Below are 20154 nucleotides of genomic sequence, written 5' to 3'. Positions count from 1 at the left end.
ATGAGAGGATGTGAAACCGATGACAACACGTCTCAGTAGTGTTTCGCAATCATGATGTAATTTGATTTGGTCCGTTTTATTGCTTTAGTTTGAGACAAATAATAAGATAATTTAAATGCAGAATTGCTGACAAAAGTGAAATCATAAACCGATGATACTTCAGAGCGTTTTTCTCGGAAAAGGAATTTAACTTTCGATGTATGAAATTCGTGTTTTATTCACGACGCAAGTGTTTATCAAAATTATTTGAAAGGCAAATTTACGCAATTCTACATAAAACATATGGAATAACTTAAAAGTCTGAAAGAATTTATTCACATCAAACAAGCCCAGACGATTATCTGACGACACTCCTTTAAAATGGCAACCATAGATTATGAGAGACTCACATTTCGTGAGCCCCCCGGCATAAATCGGTTCGGCACAGAAGAAAGACGCGATTTTTTTGTAAGAAAGTCGAAATCCTCCCAACGAGTCTAACTTTACCATTAGTAAGTTTTCGTTGTAACGAAGTGGTTGGATATCACACTAATTAGAAACTTTGGGCAAAGACACAAAGTGAACCATCTGAAAACGAATCAAGGTGAGAAGTTTAACAAACAAAATTATGTGTTTTATTTCAGACGTTGCGTAATTTTAGACCAGCGCCTAAATATTAAAATAAATTTCATGTATTTTTGCCATTTGAAACATGTTAATCTGGCCAGGTTTATGATCGGTGTTTTTATCAATTGTTTTTTTATTATTTAAGATTAACGGTAATACTAAAATAAACATACTGTCAAGACATACAAAGAAACTATTACTTTTTTATTTTGACAGACAAAGCAAGCGAGATGTTCTGCAAGTTTTTGACTGTCACGTGTTTGTTGTTCGTGTCACAAGCGGTAAGTGAGTGTTTATTGTCAAAAAAGTTTCAAATTGTGAAAATATCTCAAATTAAAGGTATAAAATCAAGCCATCTGACACTCATGGCCGACAACAACACATTCTGTAAGAGGCTAAAGTGTGATGATTTCAATATAAATGTGTAATAGGTACAAAGAATAATCTATCACCATAAGGTTTAAGCTTTATTGTTTAATAGCAAGTGCATATTATGCCTGCTTATTTTCGGTAAAGCATGAATCATGCAAAAGAATAAGGAACTTTTCACGCATATTTTGTTCATTTCTCTTGGTTGACGTGTGGGCAAAATTGGCTGATAATTTTGTCCTGTGATCGCCCAAAGGCATTCGGATCTGCACTTCGCCTAAGCGCTGACAAAACACTTTCTCAGCCTTCTTATCACAAATCCTAAATAGTCAAAAAAGTTGAATACACTGTAAGTGGATTTTGTTGCACTTAATTTAAATATTTTCAAATAACCCAATAACGCCCGATTTGTTAAAAAATACCATAGAAACATAAAAATGTATGGCTTAAAATTCAGTAATAACGCTTAGATTGTTTTAAATGTACTTGGTGGTATTGTAAAAATAAAGAACGATAGTCACGTAAACATTTGAAACGCTGACCTGCGACAAACGTCAACAATAAACAAACGGCTTAAATTCTCCCAAAACGTAAGGCACATAAGCGCGATATGACGTAACGTTACTTTAACGCACCCAAGTGACGCACAAAGGCTTGCCGTTCGCTTCAAATTAGGGTCTAAACAAAATGAATCGCCCTTAGGTGGCGAATAAAATCACTTTCTACTTTACCGCAGGCACTTGCATTTGGTTATAACCAGGGTTGCCATACCGTCCTTATTTCTAAGATTTGTTCTTATTCTCAGAAAAATTATTGTCCTTATTTCTAAGAAATGTACTTGTTTTGACTTGCTTTATTTTATCTTATTTTCAACAATTACAAAACTTCTATCCGTTTCCTCTGACATTCGGTGTTGCGTAACATACCAAAGCATGTTTTCGTGTCGAGATTTTGTGACATCATAAAAGAAAATGTGAAAAAATACGGCATGCTGTGATACTTCATGGCTCGTATTTTTCAGCTGTCCTTATTTTGGGGTCCATGTCGATGGCAACCCAAGTTATAAGCGTTAAACATGTTTGTTTCATATAAATAGGTTTAAGTACCAATTTTAATATTCCATGCAAACAGGGCTGTATTAAAAGTGAGGGAATTTTAAAAAATACACAAAGATTACAATTATTGTGGGCATTTACTATGCTTGTATCCAATATCTAGTTTTACACAAAAATCACCAATAATGCTCAAGCTTGATTTTCGCTTTATACCACTTTGACAAACACGGTCGTGATTTTTGGTGGTCTTACAGTTAACGCATTGCGTCACAGGTAACTAAGCCAGAAATGACGTAAGGTTTGCGTAAACAGAGTTCACCGTTGCGTGCTGAATAACTTTAATGTCTCTGTGGCCACATGTAAGCAGATTAGATTTAATCCAATGACACTGAAGGTTCGTCGAAATCTCCGTCTTACAGTGTTTATAGGAGTTGACCTGCTACCATTCATAACTGTCGTATTTGCTAGCAAATCCGCTTTGCCACGGAATTCTACATTGTGTCTCTACCTCGAAAACGACAACAGCAAACCGTCGTCTTAGTTGTCTAGAGAGAATTTTTTATTATACTGTGTACGACAGTCATAATACTTAATTCAAACTAAATAATCAAAACGCAACAAACATAGTTTAAGAACTTTACTCACATCCACTAGGTACAAATTTTCTAAAGTTTCAAAAACTTCAACAAGAATCAGATTTCTTACAGTAAGGTAAAACATAAAGTTTCGACACTATTTTGTCATCTTTTAAAGATGGTTTAATTGACTCCAGTCTTATGGCTGTATGTCTTTGTACAAACAGCAGGAACATAGTTTATCTTTGGTTTAGGTCTAGGCAGCCATAGGTTTCCTCTATGCTAACCAATGCTAAACGTAACGACGTGATATACTTTCAGGTGGCAAAAGATTTCAGCGATGTTTTATCTGAGATGTCCGGTTTGATCACCAACGAAGGGGATCTCATAGACTCGTGGCAGAGTTTGGGCAGCGAGGACCTGGGTGATATGGCAACCAATGAGGCCCAGGAAAAGGAGACGCGAAATGAGTTTGTTAATGATCTCGAGCTGCCTGAAGAATACAAAGCGTCGATGGATGGCATTAAAGTTTCAATGGACGTAATTGATGAGGACCTTACAGCTATCGAGGTTTGGATTACACCTTTAGATTAAGTTATGGATTTCGATAAATGATACAGGTGTGTTTTTCATCAATATGAATATTTTTCATGATATTGTTTTGACAGGAATTGATGTACGCCCTACAATTTGCCCAGTCCAACGGCCAAACGTCGATAACTCTTCCCGAGAAGTTTCTTCAGTTGGAAAAGTTCACACTCGGGGTAAAAAGGAGCAAATATATTTTTCTTTATTTGTTTGTTTACGAGAATTTTTTTATTCCTTTTTTACGAAAACTTGTAAGCCTACGTATAAATATAAACGAACCAAGTGCCGACTGGAAGGTCAAATGGTATTATGTGGGTATGTTCTGTCATTAAAAGCTATCGTTTATTAAAGGTGTCACGGGCAATTGATTTAACGTCTTTATCACCTGTTTTCATAGGAAATCGCGGAGCTTGCAGTGGGAGCAGTCACAGCTGTCATAACACTTATTGAGCAAACACAGGCGACCATCGATGACTTGTTGTCACACCTGAGGACTGGTGGCCAGATAATCACACAGTAAGTATCAATTTAAGCACACTTATGCGATTTATAGTGAAAAGTTCATATTGCTGATTTTGTTGCGTTGCGTAAATGATTTCGTTGTTTCAGGCCAGATCTGATCGGAAGCTTGGAAGTCGCCAAAGCATATTTGGACACTCGCATCGAAGGGATGGCCCTTTCCCAGGACCAACTAATGGAAATAAGCGGCAAAGAAAAAGGTGAAAAAGAAGCTATTGAAGCAGAGGAGAGTGAAAGCAGCGGTGAAGTTGGCTTGACTGAAGACGAAGCACTTGAAGAAGAAGGATCAAGTACTGGTGTAGATTTGGACGGAAATGAATCGAGTGGATCAGTTGAGCTAGAAACCGACTCTTCAGAGGAAGAAACAAGTGGGGAAGGGTCAGTTGAGCTTAGCACTGACCCTACAGAGTCTGAGGAGGAAGAAACAAGTGGGGAAGGTAGTGTTGAACTTACAACAGACGAAATGATTGAAACGGAATCCAGCGGCGAAATCGGAGTCTTGGATGGGTCGTTAGTAAACTTAAACAGTCTCTTGGAAACGTTGGGACAGACGTCTACAGACTCTGCCGGCGGCACAGACACTGTGGAACTTCAAGTCAACACCGAAAAACTGACTAAGCGTTCAATCTTCGACTTGTCGGATTACCCGGACACTGATGCACTTTCCTCTGAAGTTACAGACGCTGAAGAAGGGCTACTAAATAATTTAGATTCGCAGTTCAATGGGGAATCTATTACCAACAACATTAATCCAGATGAAACAGATGCTGCGGGAGTTGAAATCGACGAGACGGAAGAAGAAGACATTTCCTTTGCCGAAACAGATTTAACAGCACAAGGAATTAGCAACGTTTTACCTTCGGAGTTCGATGAAACTGATTCTCCAGCTTCAGAAAACACATCTGAAGAAGAAGAGCTAAATAACGAAATGGAAGAATACTTAACCACTCTGTCAGAAACACCGCCAGATTTACACGAACAACTACAAAGTATGATAAGTTATTTTGAGAATCAAAATGGATCCATTGACAATCAGGGAGAATTTGAAAATATGGATCCAACAGATTACGGTTCGTATCCGCAAAATTTGGATGGCGAAGACGAAGAGGATGTAGGAACTGAAGAGGATAATACAGCCCAACAAGAAGCAGGTGGAACTGAGGATGCTGGGGAACTTGGATTTGATAATGATGATGATGATGAATTTAATGAAAACGAAAATCAAACGGAACTTGATGGAATTGATGGAGCTGAGGAATTATATGAAATTGACGACCCAGAGGAACTCGATGGAATTGATAATGTTGATGATGATGAGGAATCATATGGAATTGAGGATCCAGAGGAACTTGGTGGAACTGAGGATCCAGAGGAACTTGATGGAACTGAGGATCCAGAGGAACTCGATGGAATTGATAATGTTGATGATGATGAGGAATCATTTGGAATTGAGGATCCAGGGGAACTTAATGGAATTGAGGATCCAGAAGAAATTGATGGAACTGAGGATTCAGAGGAACTTGATGGAACTGAGAATCCAGAGGACCTTGATGATACTGATGATGCTGAACAATTTTATGGAATTGACGATCCAGAGGAACTCGATGGAACTGATGATGTTCAAGATATAACTGGAAATGAGAATACGGACGCGCTTGATGCAACTGAAAACACTGTGGATTTTGATTTAACTGAGGTTAATATAGAAGCTGATATAAATGAGAATACTATAGAGACTGACGCAGAGCAAGAAATGGTTAACAACATTCTGGAAGCAGCAGTGACTGACGAAAATGACGACGATTACGTGGAGCCAGAGAACCTAAATGGCGAATTGGAAACTGATGGGGATGCTATACCCGCTAACAAGAAGGCCTCTATTCAAATTCAACTGGACAATGATCAGGATGCCTATTACAACGCAATCCTAAACTGGGAGTCGGAAAAGAAGGACCAGGAGCTTTTGGCACTCAAAATTGCCTTGCCAGTGTTGGCTTTCTTTATCATTCTTGCAGTAATCGCTATAGCGGCTTTTGCTCGTAGAAGACAGCGCCATCAAGACAGTTTGGTGTACAAGACCCAGCGCTCCACCGTTCCGTACCAAAGTTATATAAATGATGTAGAGGCGAACGACCGAAAATTTTGCCAAAGAGGAGTTTACACAGTTGAAGCATAAAACATTCTTTTCCGCTTGTGAATTTTGTCATTGTAAGTTACTTATCTTTAATATTTCTGTTTTAGTTTTTGTACAACAAACGCTTCTGATGGGTTCGTAGCGCACAATCTGGTGTTTTATTTTGTTGTTGTACAAACTACTGAGCCCCGAAGAGATTCGTGAAACATATTTGCGCCTACGCACTTATTCTCAATTAAAAGCATGGGTCCACTCTGTTTACCGGAGATTTTACTCGCCCGACTGTAAATAAACCAACAGCTACAAAATTCAGCATAGTATTTTGTGCTTTTTTCAAACAATTAAGAGTTCAAATTGTTAGTTTTGGAATGGCAAGAAGGTCATTGAATGTAGTAAAATGTCTTTAACGCATAAACCTAGTTGAAGTTTGAAATGACTCTTCTAGTACCAAAACTGCCTAAAATGGCGTGAAGATTTAGTGGCTAAAATGCCGTGATGAGTTTATGGGGCGAGCCCTGAGTCAAGTTTGATGCATTCTATTACATATAGTTTAGTTGTATTCGATTGGTTTATTGGGACAAAAAAATTTAACAGTTTTTCTTAATTCTGTGGTAAGCGTACCACTAGAGCAGGGGTCGGCAACCTTTTTGGCGATGCGTGCCAATTTACTTGTTATTTCCATATGTTAATGACCTCGCGTGCCAACGTTTTTTCTAAATAATTGTGGTTTGTGCCAGCAGATATCAATAATAAAGAGAAAGTAGAGTGTTTTATGCATGTAAGGCTGAATTTTAAGACAATGGCATGATGAAAAGCATAAACAAGCAGTGTAACAGGGTAAATTGTTACTTCATATGAACACGCAAATCGGTTGGCGTGCCATGAAAAACCACCTCGCGTGCCAATCTTGGCACGCGTGCCAGGGGTTGCCGACCCCTGTACTAGAGGTATCGAGGAGCATTTCAGGTGGCTCAAGAGTAGCTTTCTGTCAAAATGAATTAAAGTCAGATCAACAATTGCAACTTAAATGACCCAACAGACCAGCCCAGGTTTTCACCAAAACTGGAATTACTAACCTTATTGATTTTATAAATATGCTGACCTAGATATAAATACAGGTTTATGTTTTGGTCAACCATTATAAACAGCGTTTTGGTGGTACGCAGAGATAGAAAATGTCGTCAGGTGGTCCGGGATTAGCGTAGAATGAGAACCACTGGTTAAGCCATGGGATTGGGCATAGGATCAAGCAGGTTGTTCACTAACTTACTTAAAGAATACTTCTACATTAAACCTGAAGTTAACAAAACACTAAGTGGTATAACAAAAAAGGCAATACATATTTTACTAATATTCGACAATTAGAAAAAAAATGAAACGAAGATGAAATCTGGATTAGGTCATAGCTTTTAAGCTATCGTGATAGGCTTCAAATGACATCCCAACTGAGACAAACCTGTTGCAGTAACATTAAAGGGTTGTAAACTGATCTAAATGGCAAAGGTCGGTAAGGTAACAGCTCAACTGGACTCGTATGGGAACACAGATTTTACACTGGTACGTATTTAGTTTTTATAGCATACATAAGATAAATAGTACCCATAGTACCCAAATAAGTACCCATCTCGTTCCTATTAAAACAAATCGCTCGTTAAATTTTACGGTTTTCCAGAAGGTCATATGTTCTGGAGCTGTATTTTAATTGGATCAAAGTAATAGCGGCTAAAACCCGGGGTGAATTCATTCATTGATTCATATTTTAGTTGGCTCGTGTCAAACACAACTCTGACTAAAAGGAATGAAAATAAAAGATTTTCGTTTATTGACGTGAGATTGCACGAGATACTTCAGCCACACAGAAAAAGCTGAAGACTCAGGGACGATATACAACAAACCATGTCTCAAAACGTTTTGATGCAGCATGGAAGTAACACTGCTAAAACTGCGAAAAACAAATAAATAAAAAATACAAACATACAAATAAAATTAGTTGGGCAACGCTCTAATTGAGTGGTTTACTTGAAGATGGTGGCCATCTGTCTTCAGAGACTTAATCCGCTTGAAGCCGCTGCGGAGCAGATGGCTAGGTGAACGAGGTCTTTGTCGTTGACGTATTGATTTACCGTCACGACAGAGGTGCAAAAAAGGCTCAGAAAGACAAAAGTCGTGAGCGCGCATTGTCCAAACGCCAGGGGAAGCCGAGCGACCGACGCAGTTTTCGCAATCGCTGTTGTCCCATTTTTCTTTAACGACACTTGCTGTATTTGGTGACAAACGGTCTCCGAAGTTCAAAGAAGGAGACATAGAATCGCGACCGTCGCTGTCAACTTCACAAGAAGTCAGGCTTTCTGTGCTGCCAGTAGCACTTGCACTACTACTCGTGCTACTCGAGCTTAAATGATGGCCGTTTTCTGCCAGATTGGCAGAAAACTCATGCGATATCGGAGTGCCGGCTGTAAACAAGGTACTCGAAAGTCCGTTCATAAGGCTTCGGTTGTTTGTTTTAACTGATTTACTCCTCTTGGGAGCTGCGGCAACTTTTTCTGTTTTGTATATTTTCCTGCTCAGTCTTGGTGATAAACGACCGATTAGGCTGTTTTGTCCGAAACGCGACTTCTTGCCTTTGGGAAGGGCCAAGCGATGTACTGGGGACACTTTGCAGTCGTCGCTGTCATCTTCACTTGGCGAAGGGGTGCCAGAATCAGATTTGGGCGCTTTACTAACATTCACAGTGGGCATGATGCAATTTCCATTAATTTCACCCTTGACTCCGAACGAAGAGTTTGACCTTGAGTGACTTCGTGTCACCTTGCTTGGACGTCTTCCTGAATCGTAAGAAATCGCAAGGGCAGTCTTGGCAGCCAATCCAATGCCAATGACAGACGTTGTAAATGGTGGAGAGTTTGTAGTCCCGGTTTTTGTGACTTTGGGGTAACTACGCGTTCTTGCTATGAACTTTGACCATCCCTCTCTTGCTGAAGTCTCATAGAACTCGCAATGGAGTTGTTCGGCAAGTTGCAAGCCTTCCTGGCGTGTGACGCGCGTTGCAAAGTCCAAGTCGCACTTGTTTCCAACTAACACTAAGGGTGGGACCCGCCTGTATAAACAAATAATCACATAAATAAACCCTTGTTTTAGGTTGTTGTTGTTTTTCATAAGACTTCACATAAACTACAACTTTATTAGTACATTTAGACTTCACTTCGGTCTATAGACTGTGCTTACCCCATTTCCTTTTCGTCAATCTCATTCATTTTTTCGACGATCTTTCCTGCAGTATCGCGAAGCTGCCGAAAACTATCAGGGTCGGTGACTGAGTAAACCAACATGATGGCGTCAGCCCAACGAAAGTGATGGTCCATAGAACTAAGTCGCATGCCCTGTTTGAACAAAAATCGATAACGTTTAAGCCATGTTAATGCATAGACAAGCATAGTTAAAAGGTGCTTGAAGCATACTTTATAATGTGTACAGATATAGACAGCACACATCGGGGAACAATCATACTAAAGAAACTTTTTGTGGTGCCACGCCATTTATTATTTTCGTTTAATAACAAAACAAGTGCTACACCCTTAATTGTGGATATATCGGGAACCGCGACCAACAATATTTTTATGCCGCTGCTGGTACGCAAAAATAACCATGCCTTTTGCACACGCCCCTAATATCCTAGGTAGGCCCAAGTGCGTCGAACGCATAATAAGCTTGGATACATAGGGCGAGGTAATTTGATTTTCATTGTCGGGCAAAGATGGGTATCAAAGTTCATGATGCACCTTTTCGGACGTATCTTGAATATTCACACGCAGTGTTTCGCCGTCTACGGCAACAACCCCGTTGCAAGTCATATCTGCAGAAAAAAAGATTACAGAGTTAAAGTCAAGTAAACATAACACTTTTTTCACAAAATAATCAGAGATTTTAAATCAAGAAAATGTGACAATTTTCATTGCTTTTGTGTTTCAGGGTAAGGTAATTACATTGACAATAGCCTGTAAAAACAAAACACCCTTTTGTAGTAATAATTAAGCAACTCCAACAAGGCAGAATGGTAATTGAGAAAAAATAGCTATACGTGGTACCAAGACTGATAAAAAATGTGGTTTTTGTTTGTGGAAATTACTTTTAAACGTTACCACAGGTACATTTTTTTTCTCAGAAGAGGTCGCGACTTCAAGCTATTTGAAGCTACATGGCGTAACAGTAGCGTCACCGCCCTAGGCACGCGTTGTGGCCTAAACTTCACAAGATTCTTCCTCCCGCGGTCAATTTGATCATTTGTGACTCAGGAATATTATCTGCCACTTTTTACACGTCATTGCAACCACGAAATCATCGATACAAAATTATACTCCGCATTTATTTTGGCCTTTATTATCGTGTCCTTGTCAAAGGCATCACATTTTACCACTTTTCTACCAATATAAATTGTTAGGTTTAATTTAACGGTGACACCCTATTACGACTTACTCATCTAATATCAACCTCAACAACCGATCTGAAACCATTATCTGATATTGCCATGGTATCAATATCATGATATAGTCAGAAATAAGTGCACTGCTATAAAAACCAATCGCATTTCGCTTATTAAATGATGCTGAAGCATCCTCGAAAAGTAATTGAAACAGAACAGGGTCCAAGCCTACGTTAGTCGACCGTTGTATGACAATAACGGTTTGATCTTGATTTTTCATTACAGTGAGGTTGCGCATTGTACAATTCCTGGAACTTTTAATCGACTCCCATATGCCTGCTGTGAATCTTTCATGAGCGTGGCAATGTAATTGAAAAATCTGCACTTAAAAAAACACGTGTCTCGATCGGCAGGGCGCAATTCGCCTTCCCGCAAAATTAGTATTTTTTATCACCAATATCATCGCATTAGTTCGTTAGTATCTTGCTATCACTCAACATCTAGATAAACCAGGTCGTTTTTTTCGGCGCCTTGTACGATGTCACAGCAATAAGTCTTCAAAAGTTACAATTTACACAGTGAAACAGAGCAAAACTACTTGGAGTCATGGAAAATAATATCGACATTTTACATGTCTCTTTGCTTTGCTATTTAATCGAGCATTGGTTAAGCCACAGTGAACGTTCGAGAAACTTGTATTCGCTTACAACTTGCCTCTCCTCCAAGAGGTATGTCAACTATCTGCGTAGGTTAAGCTCAAGAATGTCGTACGTTTAACGACGAAGATGTGTTAAGTGTTACGATATCCAAGTGCTTAACCTCACGATTTGGACTTCAAAAATTCTAGACCAAACGCAATTTTAGGTCGCGAATGATTTGTTTCGTGGAGATTGTATACACATTATTTTAAGTCAGATCTTTGTTTTGCTTAAACTCAACTTGTACAAATTAAATTACACTGTGGAGAAGGCAAATTTCAATTAAATCGGTTGCGTTAGTCATGACTGAAATAAGGGGATGGAAAGGTAATTTGGCCGCTTTTTGCTTTAAAATGGCTCGTCGATTTTCGACTTTTTTAGCGATAGAAGGTTATTGCGTGGGTAGAACTCACATTGCACCAACAGCAGAAAGACTGACTTTTTAGGCTCTGCAACTGATCTTGGTCTTTACTCCGCTGCGCTATTTATTATAACTTAATGTCGGTTACGATACAAACTTGTATAAATAATTTTGGCCAGGTCAGTGATGTTCTAATTTTTCCCATGACAAGAGCGTGTAATCATCTCATGCCAATTTTGCTTCGCTTTTTGTGACTTTCGCTAGTTGCGCTTGTGTCTAAGATGAAAAGTGAAGTATTTCTTACAACAAAGCACAGACATGGGCCAATGAGTATAAAGGTCGATTGGCCCTTGACAGCAGTTAACGTTTTGGGTCGTTTAAAGCACCAGTATGACTGGACAGGTAATTTGACACAACGTGTTTTCCACCAGAAAAAAATTATACGGTGCTGCCACTGACGGCATCGTGACAATCCAACCGCTCGTTACATGGTATCAAAAACTCGATTGTCAGACGGGCTTTTCCTCTTTGTATTTTTGGTAGCTAAAGCAGATGTTTTATTTCGCTCTGCCTTTCAAAATGGGAGTACATGCATGACCGTTGCCAATACTCTTTCGGACCAAACTGTCAAAACACATTCATAATTTATGAGCGAGCGAGGGCGAAAATGGATTTCCAAGCTCAACTGGGATTAAGAGACAAGGTGGAACGGCAAGTTCGATCAAACGACGTTATCTGTGTCATTTATCGTTATTTTATCTGAGCCTGTGTAATGAATTTAGATCCCCGTCATGCACATAAATGTAACACTCCGAACGTATTGTGAAATATTGACCTTAGGCTCCCATGCTCAATACAAAGTGGGTTTAATGAGGCATACAACCAACTGTCAATCAACCAACTAAATCGATTACGCAAGCTGCCAACTGTATAAGCGGGTGCTGTGGTTCATTTTGAAACAAAAGTTTTTTGCACGGTGCCATGATTTCGACGCGACTTCGGATGGAAGCTTGGCGACTTTTTAAGCAGCTTCGTTCGCGATTGACAATCGTCTGCCGATGTTGCACGCCAAACAAGTCATGCTGACGAAAACGATCCCAAAACATCCCTTTCATTACAAAGTGCCGCAGCTTTGTTGTCGTTTGGGCAAAAACCTACAAAGCGCCGTCTGTAGCTTCTGTGTCTTGTTTTCAAATCGTAGAAAAGCTAAAAACCCGTATAGTCTTGGTAATTTATTTCAAAAGGTTTGAAATGATGTAGTCATATTATACTTCATGGCGTTAAGGTTCAACAAAATGCGACGTTAACCACCCATGAAGAATAGTTTATCGCTGCTTATAACACAACAAACAATGAGGACCACCCGTGAATGTGCTACAGCCATAAAACGACGCGTGCATGTAATTGCACCTATTTCAATCACATTAGACTGAAATGTTTCCTAAAATCGTCTAATACATCATTTTTACTCATCACTTAGAAAATCGAAATGCTTTTATTGGGATATTTTTGAGGTAATATCAGGTCGCGGGAAATTTCTGAAACAAAACTGTCCGATCAGCGAGTCAACTGTTATTGATGAACAGAATAACCACGAAAACAACATGCGACGTCCTTGAGCTCTTTGATGTTTTTGAGTGCATCGAGGCCCCCAATCGAAGCGATGTGTGTTATTATTAGCCAAAGGGATATAGACCCGTGTCAACAATGGCTTTCACGTCACCAGCTGTTATACCACAGCAAGGGCGCGGTTGTTCCATGTTTGGAGCAGCTTTGCAAACTGTGACGTCACTAACCAATGTCCGAGTATTTGCACAGCTCCGCATGGTCGCCCAGAGAAGCACCAACCGGCTTAGAAGAGGAAAACGAGGTCAAGGGGGAAGAGAATACCCACGGAATGTCAGGATATTGGTTTATATCAATAGGACCTTGTAAACAAGTCGATTTCCGCATTTATGTGTCTGAACGTAGACCTACAGCTGCTCGATGGTGTGGATGACAATCAATGGTGAAATTTGGGGGGCTTACTATGGAAGGCAGCAGCTATATTGCGTTGTGTTTGAAACCGAAGACAGGTCGCCACCTTTGCTATACATTTTTGTAAAACGTCTATCAGGACCAGCGAATGCAATTTAACACCACAAAGAAAACATGGGCCTGCATTGAATCTTCTGAAACTTGTTTGTGGGGCGTAACAACCACGCTGGCCTATATAGAGAAAATCCCTTTTTGCTTATCTAACATAACTTAAACGCACGTTAATCGCATCAGCCGAAGGGCAGAAGGCCGCGTTGTCTACCAGGCCTCGTGGTTTCACATTGCTTGCCGAAACGTTTGCCATCCCCACATCACAGAGACAAGCATATCAGGTGATGCAATCAAAGCTAAATATTTGCAGACAAGCAACCCAAGCAACGATTAGGCTAACACGGCACACGTGAAAAAAACTATCGTGTGTCTGTGAGGTGAGGACAAAGTTTCACAAATCCATCATTGTTTGAAGAGTTACAGTTGTTTAACCATTGGTGTTATTAGAAAAGGGATGTGTTCCCTTGGCAAAACGTCAACGCGTCGATTCAATCAAAATGTTGCGTGTCGCCGAGTCGTGTAATTTCGTGCTCGCGAAGAATTTGTTAAACTAAAGGTCGTATGTCACGCTTCAGTAAAACTGCTGGGGTTCTTACCTGCGTTCTCGAGGTATTCGTTGATGAAACGTCTCGTCAGGAAGCGTACGACGAGCGCTGCAACAAAACGAACACTGTTGTAATGTTATATACTTGGTAACTACAAACCCGAAATTCAGGACAAGTGGCATAACGGAATTTTTTTATCTTCACTCGCAGTTTACCGTGCAAACATCTCGTGATCACCGATCGCCTACCGAATCAGCGATTACCTCTGCTCAATTCCCCGTATATAAACAAACACCCCAGCAGATTATGGATCCATGGGTAATTTACAAGAAGGCGTCGGCGCAATTTTAATGTGCGAAATGGCAACGTTTTAGGCATGAGGTAATTTCGCAAACAAAATTCAACAGATTTTTTGTCACTGAAGTCATTGCAAGCTAAAAAACAAATATTCCGAAAAACGATGAGTAACTTTAATCGAAAAAACATGTGATAAAAGTGGTGATGCGACATGGCGATGACGCCGCCACTTGAAACTATCTCTACCCAGTTTGATGCGCTTTCCATGTTAATCGACACCAAAAAAACACTTTTAGGCAAGTCAAAATGCATATATATACACTTATTCAACCACGATGACCCAACTTGGGTTGGTGGTCAATTATACGGCAAGTAAGGGTGCGGTATAAGAGCAAAGTTTACAAGTGCAAAATAACTTATTATTTTGTGAGCTGCAGCTGTACATAACACATGGTAATTTAACGCATCAAGCCTTTCTCCCCTTTTGGGGCAGTGAATACTGCTGTAAATGGGCATGACTGCATTTTTGCACAGCGCGAAGAAACATTAGCGCTGCGGGGACCTGACAGTATAGCGCCAAGGGAGCCAAGATAAAAACGCGATTATGCACGCCGCAAGAGTTTATTTCACAACAAACGCCTCGAAAAGCTTTGCAGCTCCTTGCTCGGTCCATTATCGCGTTACTGTGCTACCGCAGGAATTTCGTACATCAAAATTTCGATTTTTATTAACTCCATTTGACTTACCGGACTTTCCAACCTTCCTAGGCCCGACCACAACCAGCTTGAACTCCCTTAAGTTGCGCGGGGTGAGACCCGTCCTGGGACTGTGAAGATCCATTACCATGGTACACAGCACTTTCAAAAATTGTTGATACAATATCGAGCTTGGTATCAGCCCTTAAGTTTCTATCAATGCGTTCTGTACAGAAAAGACACATGAACCCTCTTGGTTAAACATAAAACAGCGATAGCCGAACACGACCGGTTGAGATATTAGCAAGCAGACGCCCCTCGTAAATAACCACAATGTAGTTGTCTGCAAGCCAAATGATTAATGTTATTAAACTTGTGCGCCGAACATGTCGCAATATTAGTGTAGCACGCCTGTATATCAAACAGTGCCCAACATCTTGGATCTCAATTGACTTGTAATTTAAAATCTGCTTGACCAATTTTATGCTGTATAATACCAGTATAAATTGCTTGACAGACATATTTCTCGCCATTGCCGAAAATTTGACAATTTATAACCTCGCGCTCTGCTGTCAAACATAAACCCTGCCGAATAGGATTTGCTTGACGTCAAAAGCACCTAAGTGCGACTCCAGGGTGTGTCTCGCACTTCGTAATTCATAGCCTAAAGAAAACTGCGGTCTAGCGCGTCCGGGCTCCCTGACTGGCGATGTCGCGTTTTGCCACAGATCCATGATACCTCGACACGCGTATCTGACAAAATTGGTTTTCCTTGAACCTAGCAATAATGAAAAATTGGTCGATATAGGGTTTGTTACATACAGTTAGGTTCGGGTGCTGTCACGAATCATTTGAGGTTTCCCGTAACCAAGCACGGTCCTGCTTTCCGCTGTGGAATTAGGCACGTTTAATTTACCGTTAATCGCTCTCAGTCAGCTGTGTAATTTATATGGCCGACGTAGAAACGTTTAATTAAATCGGGTGGATGTTCCTTAATTCGAGCAAAACCTTAAACAGTTTCAACATCACTATTACGCTTCTGTTTAACCAATGCTCGCCTGAAAACACTTTATCGCGCTGTATCGTTTGAAAGTAGATCTTTCTTGCACGGCAAATTTTAGTCTAATAGTTCCCGCATCTCAGGTCGCTGCTTATATAGAGCGCTAAATTTTATTAGCGTGCACCAAACGCTGCACTGCATCGATTTTACAAGGAAAAGTTTGAGCCGGATTCCTCATTGGCTCCCTAATTGTTTTGCCCCCAAGTTGTTTTCCACAATTTTCCCGATTTCGCGCCATCCTCGATTATCTGTTCTAAGAAAATGCCTATTTGATTATATTCTGTTACAGCAAACATAACTTCAGCAAACTCATTTCTCAACTATCGCGTGCAATGAAAATTATCTGTCGAGCGCCGTGACTGAACCCAGAAAAAGTCAGGCTGGTGTGTGGCGCTTACAGGCGTGTTTATATAGAGTCGAAACTTTTTTCGTACGGTACTTGCGCGTTTTTACTGGTGATAAAGTTGTGAAGTCCAGATGAGCCGCATACGTTCAGATTTGAGTTTGCAAACCAACAGATATGCTATGTGCTGGACACTGCCAATTTTAATATTTACCACTAGTTTAACGAATACTATAAGCCAGTGGTTCCCAAAGCTTTTTTTTGCATCGACCCAAATACTAACACAAAGGAGTTTTGTGTTTTTGCCACCCATGTGTAGTTATTACTTCAGTTACATTTTTGTCAGCAAAACGGATAAGATTTAAGATTTTCAAAACGACCGAACAGAACTTTCAGACCACCCGCATTTGGGAACACTAACATATGCAATCGATAGAAACTGGGTATTATTGCCTAAAAAAACATACAAACGACGGAGGGAGCAGGAAAAACAGTATTTTTAAAAATACATTTTAAAAGGAATAATTTACCAGTAAATTTATGCTGCAGTACCATTTGGCAAAGACGCTTTCCAGGCATTTCTTTTGGAAAAAATAAAATTTTGTTGCGTAACAGGGCCAGAAATCGTTTGACGTTGATTATTGCAATTTATTCGCTAAAAATTGAATTTTGCAGTTTTTGCTCATACCTTTACTTGGTGTCTTTAATATGTTTAAGCGCTAGATGCTCTGGGAAAATTTGATATGCTCTGGAAAATTTTGATAATTTAAATAAACTAACTTGACAGCATAGACATGTCACCTCCATTTATCACGCACTAAATCGCTCGGATAAAACCAATAAAGTTAATTCGAAAAAATAGCATTAGGAAAAACACGACATTAATGGTTAAATAAATATTTTTAAGTTTTTGTTTGTCGTTACGTCTGTACAAAAAAACGATTTAAACATTTATCTTCGAGCTTTGTACGTTATTTACTGCAAAAGAGGCTCAAGGTAAAAAAAACCAGATTAACACATGTACTAACGACAAGCACTTGAAATCTATCAACTTAACAAATTTAATCTAAAAACCCCGAAAAAGAATTCAGCAACACGAAGCCCGGCTTCCAAGAAATGACACGAGGCCCTTGTACATGAAATCCCCGTCCTTGTGGTTTAATGGGCTGCACGGTATGATGTAAGCGTGATGCCGCTATTTCCAGGAGAAAGGCCACTTATTCACGTGATTTATCTGGACATTGAGATTTGTTTTGGAGTCGAGGTTATGTGATGGTGCCAATCATTGAAACTAGCTTTTCCCATCAATTACAAGCTATAGTGTGACGACATTGGCCGGCAAGGTGCCAATTTTACACTTAGTTCTTGTTTCTTCTTTGCTCTTACGGCTTTCTCGTGTTTGCGTAGTATTTTTGCTACATCATAGCCTTAATTTTGGTTGGATATTATTTTTTTAATAGATGTCTATACGGGTGAAAAATAAATGTGTTTTAAAAAATAGTCAATGACTGATTTTGTTTAAGAAGCGCTGCTTTATTATTTTATAAATACCTAGTCATAATATAAACCACTATGTTGATGGTTATTTACTGTCACTCTGGATTATATCAACATGACTCGCTTAAATTTCTGCCGTAAATAAACCACCAAACGTAAAAACAGACTCCTTTGGCGGCAACCCGGGCTGGCTGGACTGGATTATACCATCATTTTTTTACAGACTATCTACAAAATTTGTGTGAAAGCGGGAAAAAGCAGGTCTGTAATCTATGCTTAGCCTGACCATAATTCTCTGACCATCAAACCGCTCACGCCCACGGCTTCGTGGTAAATCCAGAAGCTGCCAGTTTTGTGGTGAATTTCTTTGTTTTTCGACGAATAATATGGGTTCAAATTGACCTGAGTGTAAGTGTTTTGTCACGTCCACATCCGGGCGCTTTCACCCAACAACTTGTTTGTTTGAAGGGTGGCGGTTTTAGTCAAATCGTCCGTGTCAAAAATGTATCGCGCAGTGTCCGAAAATGGAGTTTTCCAAACCAAGTCGTTTGTCTAGCTTTCGCTGTTACAGTTTACGAAAGGTCTAAAGTGAAGAGATGACGTTTATGGGACCATTATGACCCCCGACGCTGCACGTTTGTTTTTTGTGGGAATTCGTTGATCCTCAAGTAAATGTAAAAGGATTTAAATTACAACGAGAAATGGAGTTTCGCAACCAGTGTAACAGGATCGAGGTATTTTTAGGACGAAAAACAGGATACAAAATTTTATATCCGAGCCCAATTGACCAAATTTCCATTCGGGCAATTATTTAAACCAACTATTACCACCAAATGTGGACCAGCTTATCGGAGAAAGTATTTGCTTGAACATGGTACTGGTATAGGTTGTTCAGGCTTAATTAACACCCACCGAGTTTCTATCACTTAACCGGCGGTCACCAGCAGGGAAAACAAGTGCGCATTATACAGATGCGATTTGTCTCGTGACCGTCCGTTGCCTTCCTCATTGGCGACTTTCAAATTAGCGGTTTTGGAACAAGCATTGTGACGCAGCCACTTGTTGAAAATGCCAACTTGTTTTTCCTTCCAATATTTTGTTTTGTCGAAATGTGTCAATATTTGTGAAGTTAATAGGTGAAAATGTGCAAGTCATGATATCGGTTTCGCAAACTCATGCTACGATACGAAGATATTTTAAATCACGTGCTTTGTTGCTTCGGGGTATGGGCCATTAAATTGCAGTGGCTAAACTTGCACGTTTATGGATGGCTCGCGACTAACACGTTTAAGTTCCCGCGCTAGAGTGGGCACATATTGTGTAAACAACTTAAAGTGTTGAAACAAGCACGTTGTGCAGTAAAGTAGCAAAAAATAGACTCGTTCCCTGGGAATAGCGATTAAGCTGGGAATATCTTTTGATCAGTATAACGAACAAAAAGGGAAAGGGTGTTTCCCTTTATAGAAGCTATAGGAGCTAAAAAATAGCAAGTCATTTTTTCGAGACATTCCATTTGCCTGCTTAATCTGATTACAATAAACAAACGTTTACATGTATATCAGCGCAACACAGCAGGAAATTTCGCACGTTTGCCTTATAATTGCTCGGTTAAATTTTACATTAGGTAGACATAACTGCATTAGTTTTGAACTAACTTGGACGAGTGGTGCTCACGGGCACAAAAGGAGATTGTCTGTTATAAAATGTTACATATTTTCACCACATTTGAACCAAAACTTTGGTGTTCATGGAAAATAAAGGCAATTTTTATCGGGTATTATTTTTTTCTGTGAAAAAAAAAGATTTGTGTTTAGTCCTTTTTCGTTTTTCCTGGGGTAACCTCCAATCCTTGACCACGGGACGTAATAACAACAAGTTGTTTTTTCTCACTCGATAGTAGTCTCCTTTCATGGAAAAAGTGCTTCACGCAAGTAAACGTCTTTCAGCAAACACCTGAATATGCCCCAACATGTCAACCAAAGAACTCAGGCTGCCTTCTTTACAAAACTTGACACCGAACTTTTTCCAGCCAGCCACCGACAAATCAGATTACGCACGGAGCTGTTCCTTTTCGAGTGGTGAAGATCAAGTTAAACTGTAATGCAATTGTTGGAACTACTCCAATACGTATGTGGGCTGCGCCATGAGGCGTAAGTGCTCTAACCTTTGAAAACAGGTCAACAACAACATGCGTGAACCCAAATTGCGTAAAGCAAGTTTGCTCTCGGCGCCTCTGCGTCCAAAATTACCGACGTTTTGAATATTTTTACCAACACAATATACTGACGCTGCGTCAAAACGTAG

The 20154-nt window shown here is 39.9% G+C and overlaps 2 protein-coding genes across 2 annotated transcripts; one reads left to right on the top strand and one right to left on the bottom strand.

Moving 5' to 3' along the window:
• Positions 1 to 449: 449 nt before the first annotated feature.
• On the top strand, positions 450 to 6158 carry LOC145239544 (uncharacterized). Its single transcript, XM_080102891.1, has 6 exons — positions 450 to 583; positions 823 to 887; positions 2927 to 3175; positions 3274 to 3369; positions 3591 to 3709; positions 3803 to 6158. Exons 2-6 carry the CDS (start codon positions 837 to 839, stop codon positions 5886 to 5888), a joined length of 2601 nt encoding a protein of 866 aa, XP_079959017.1. The 5' UTR covers positions 450 to 583; positions 823 to 836; the 3' UTR covers positions 5889 to 6158.
• Positions 6159 to 7634: 1476 nt separating this feature from the next.
• On the bottom strand, positions 7635 to 15310 carry LOC145239315 (uncharacterized). The gene is made up of 5 exons (XM_080102624.1): positions 15002 to 15310; positions 14010 to 14066; positions 9626 to 9699; positions 9072 to 9226; positions 7635 to 8943 (listed from the first exon to the last, which is right to left on the bottom strand). The coding sequence occupies exons 1-5, from the start codon at positions 15099 to 15101 to the stop codon at positions 7833 to 7835; spliced, it is 1497 nt and encodes a 498-aa protein (XP_079958750.1). The 5' UTR covers positions 15102 to 15310; the 3' UTR covers positions 7635 to 7832.
• Between the last annotated feature and the right edge of the window lie 4844 nt (positions 15311 to 20154).

Source organism: Phallusia mammillata, chromosome 7, assembly GCF_965637545.1.
Source record: "Phallusia mammillata chromosome 7, kaPhaMamm4.hap1.1, whole genome shotgun sequence".
In the NCBI taxonomy this organism is placed as follows: domain Eukaryota; kingdom Metazoa; phylum Chordata; class Ascidiacea; order Phlebobranchia; family Ascidiidae; genus Phallusia; species Phallusia mammillata.
The sequence above is the reverse complement of the archived record's forward strand: the minus strand, read 5'-3'. Positions and strand labels throughout refer to the sequence as shown.

Coding starts and splice junctions, on each gene's coding strand:
- LOC145239544 (XM_080102891.1), top strand. CDS start 837: ATGTTCTGCAAGTTTTTGACTGTCACGTGTTTGTTGTTCGTGTCACAA. Junction 888..2,926: donor TGTTGTTCGTGTCACAAGCG/GTAAGTGAGTGT, acceptor ATATACTTTCAG/GTGGCAAAAGATTTCAGCGA. Junction 3,176..3,273: donor AGGACCTTACAGCTATCGAG/GTTTGGATTACA, acceptor TTGTTTTGACAG/GAATTGATGTACGCCCTACA.
- LOC145239315 (XM_080102624.1), bottom strand. CDS start 15,101: ATGGTAATGGATCTTCACAGTCCCAGGACGGGTCTCACCCCGCGCAAC. Junction 9,227..9,625: donor TTCAAGATACGTCCGAAAAG/GTGCATCATGAA, acceptor TTGTTCAAACAG/GGCATGCGACTTAGTTCTAT. Junction 8,944..9,071: donor ATTGACGAAAAGGAAATGGG/GTAAGCACAGTC, acceptor TTGTTTATACAG/GCGGGTCCCACCCTTAGTGT.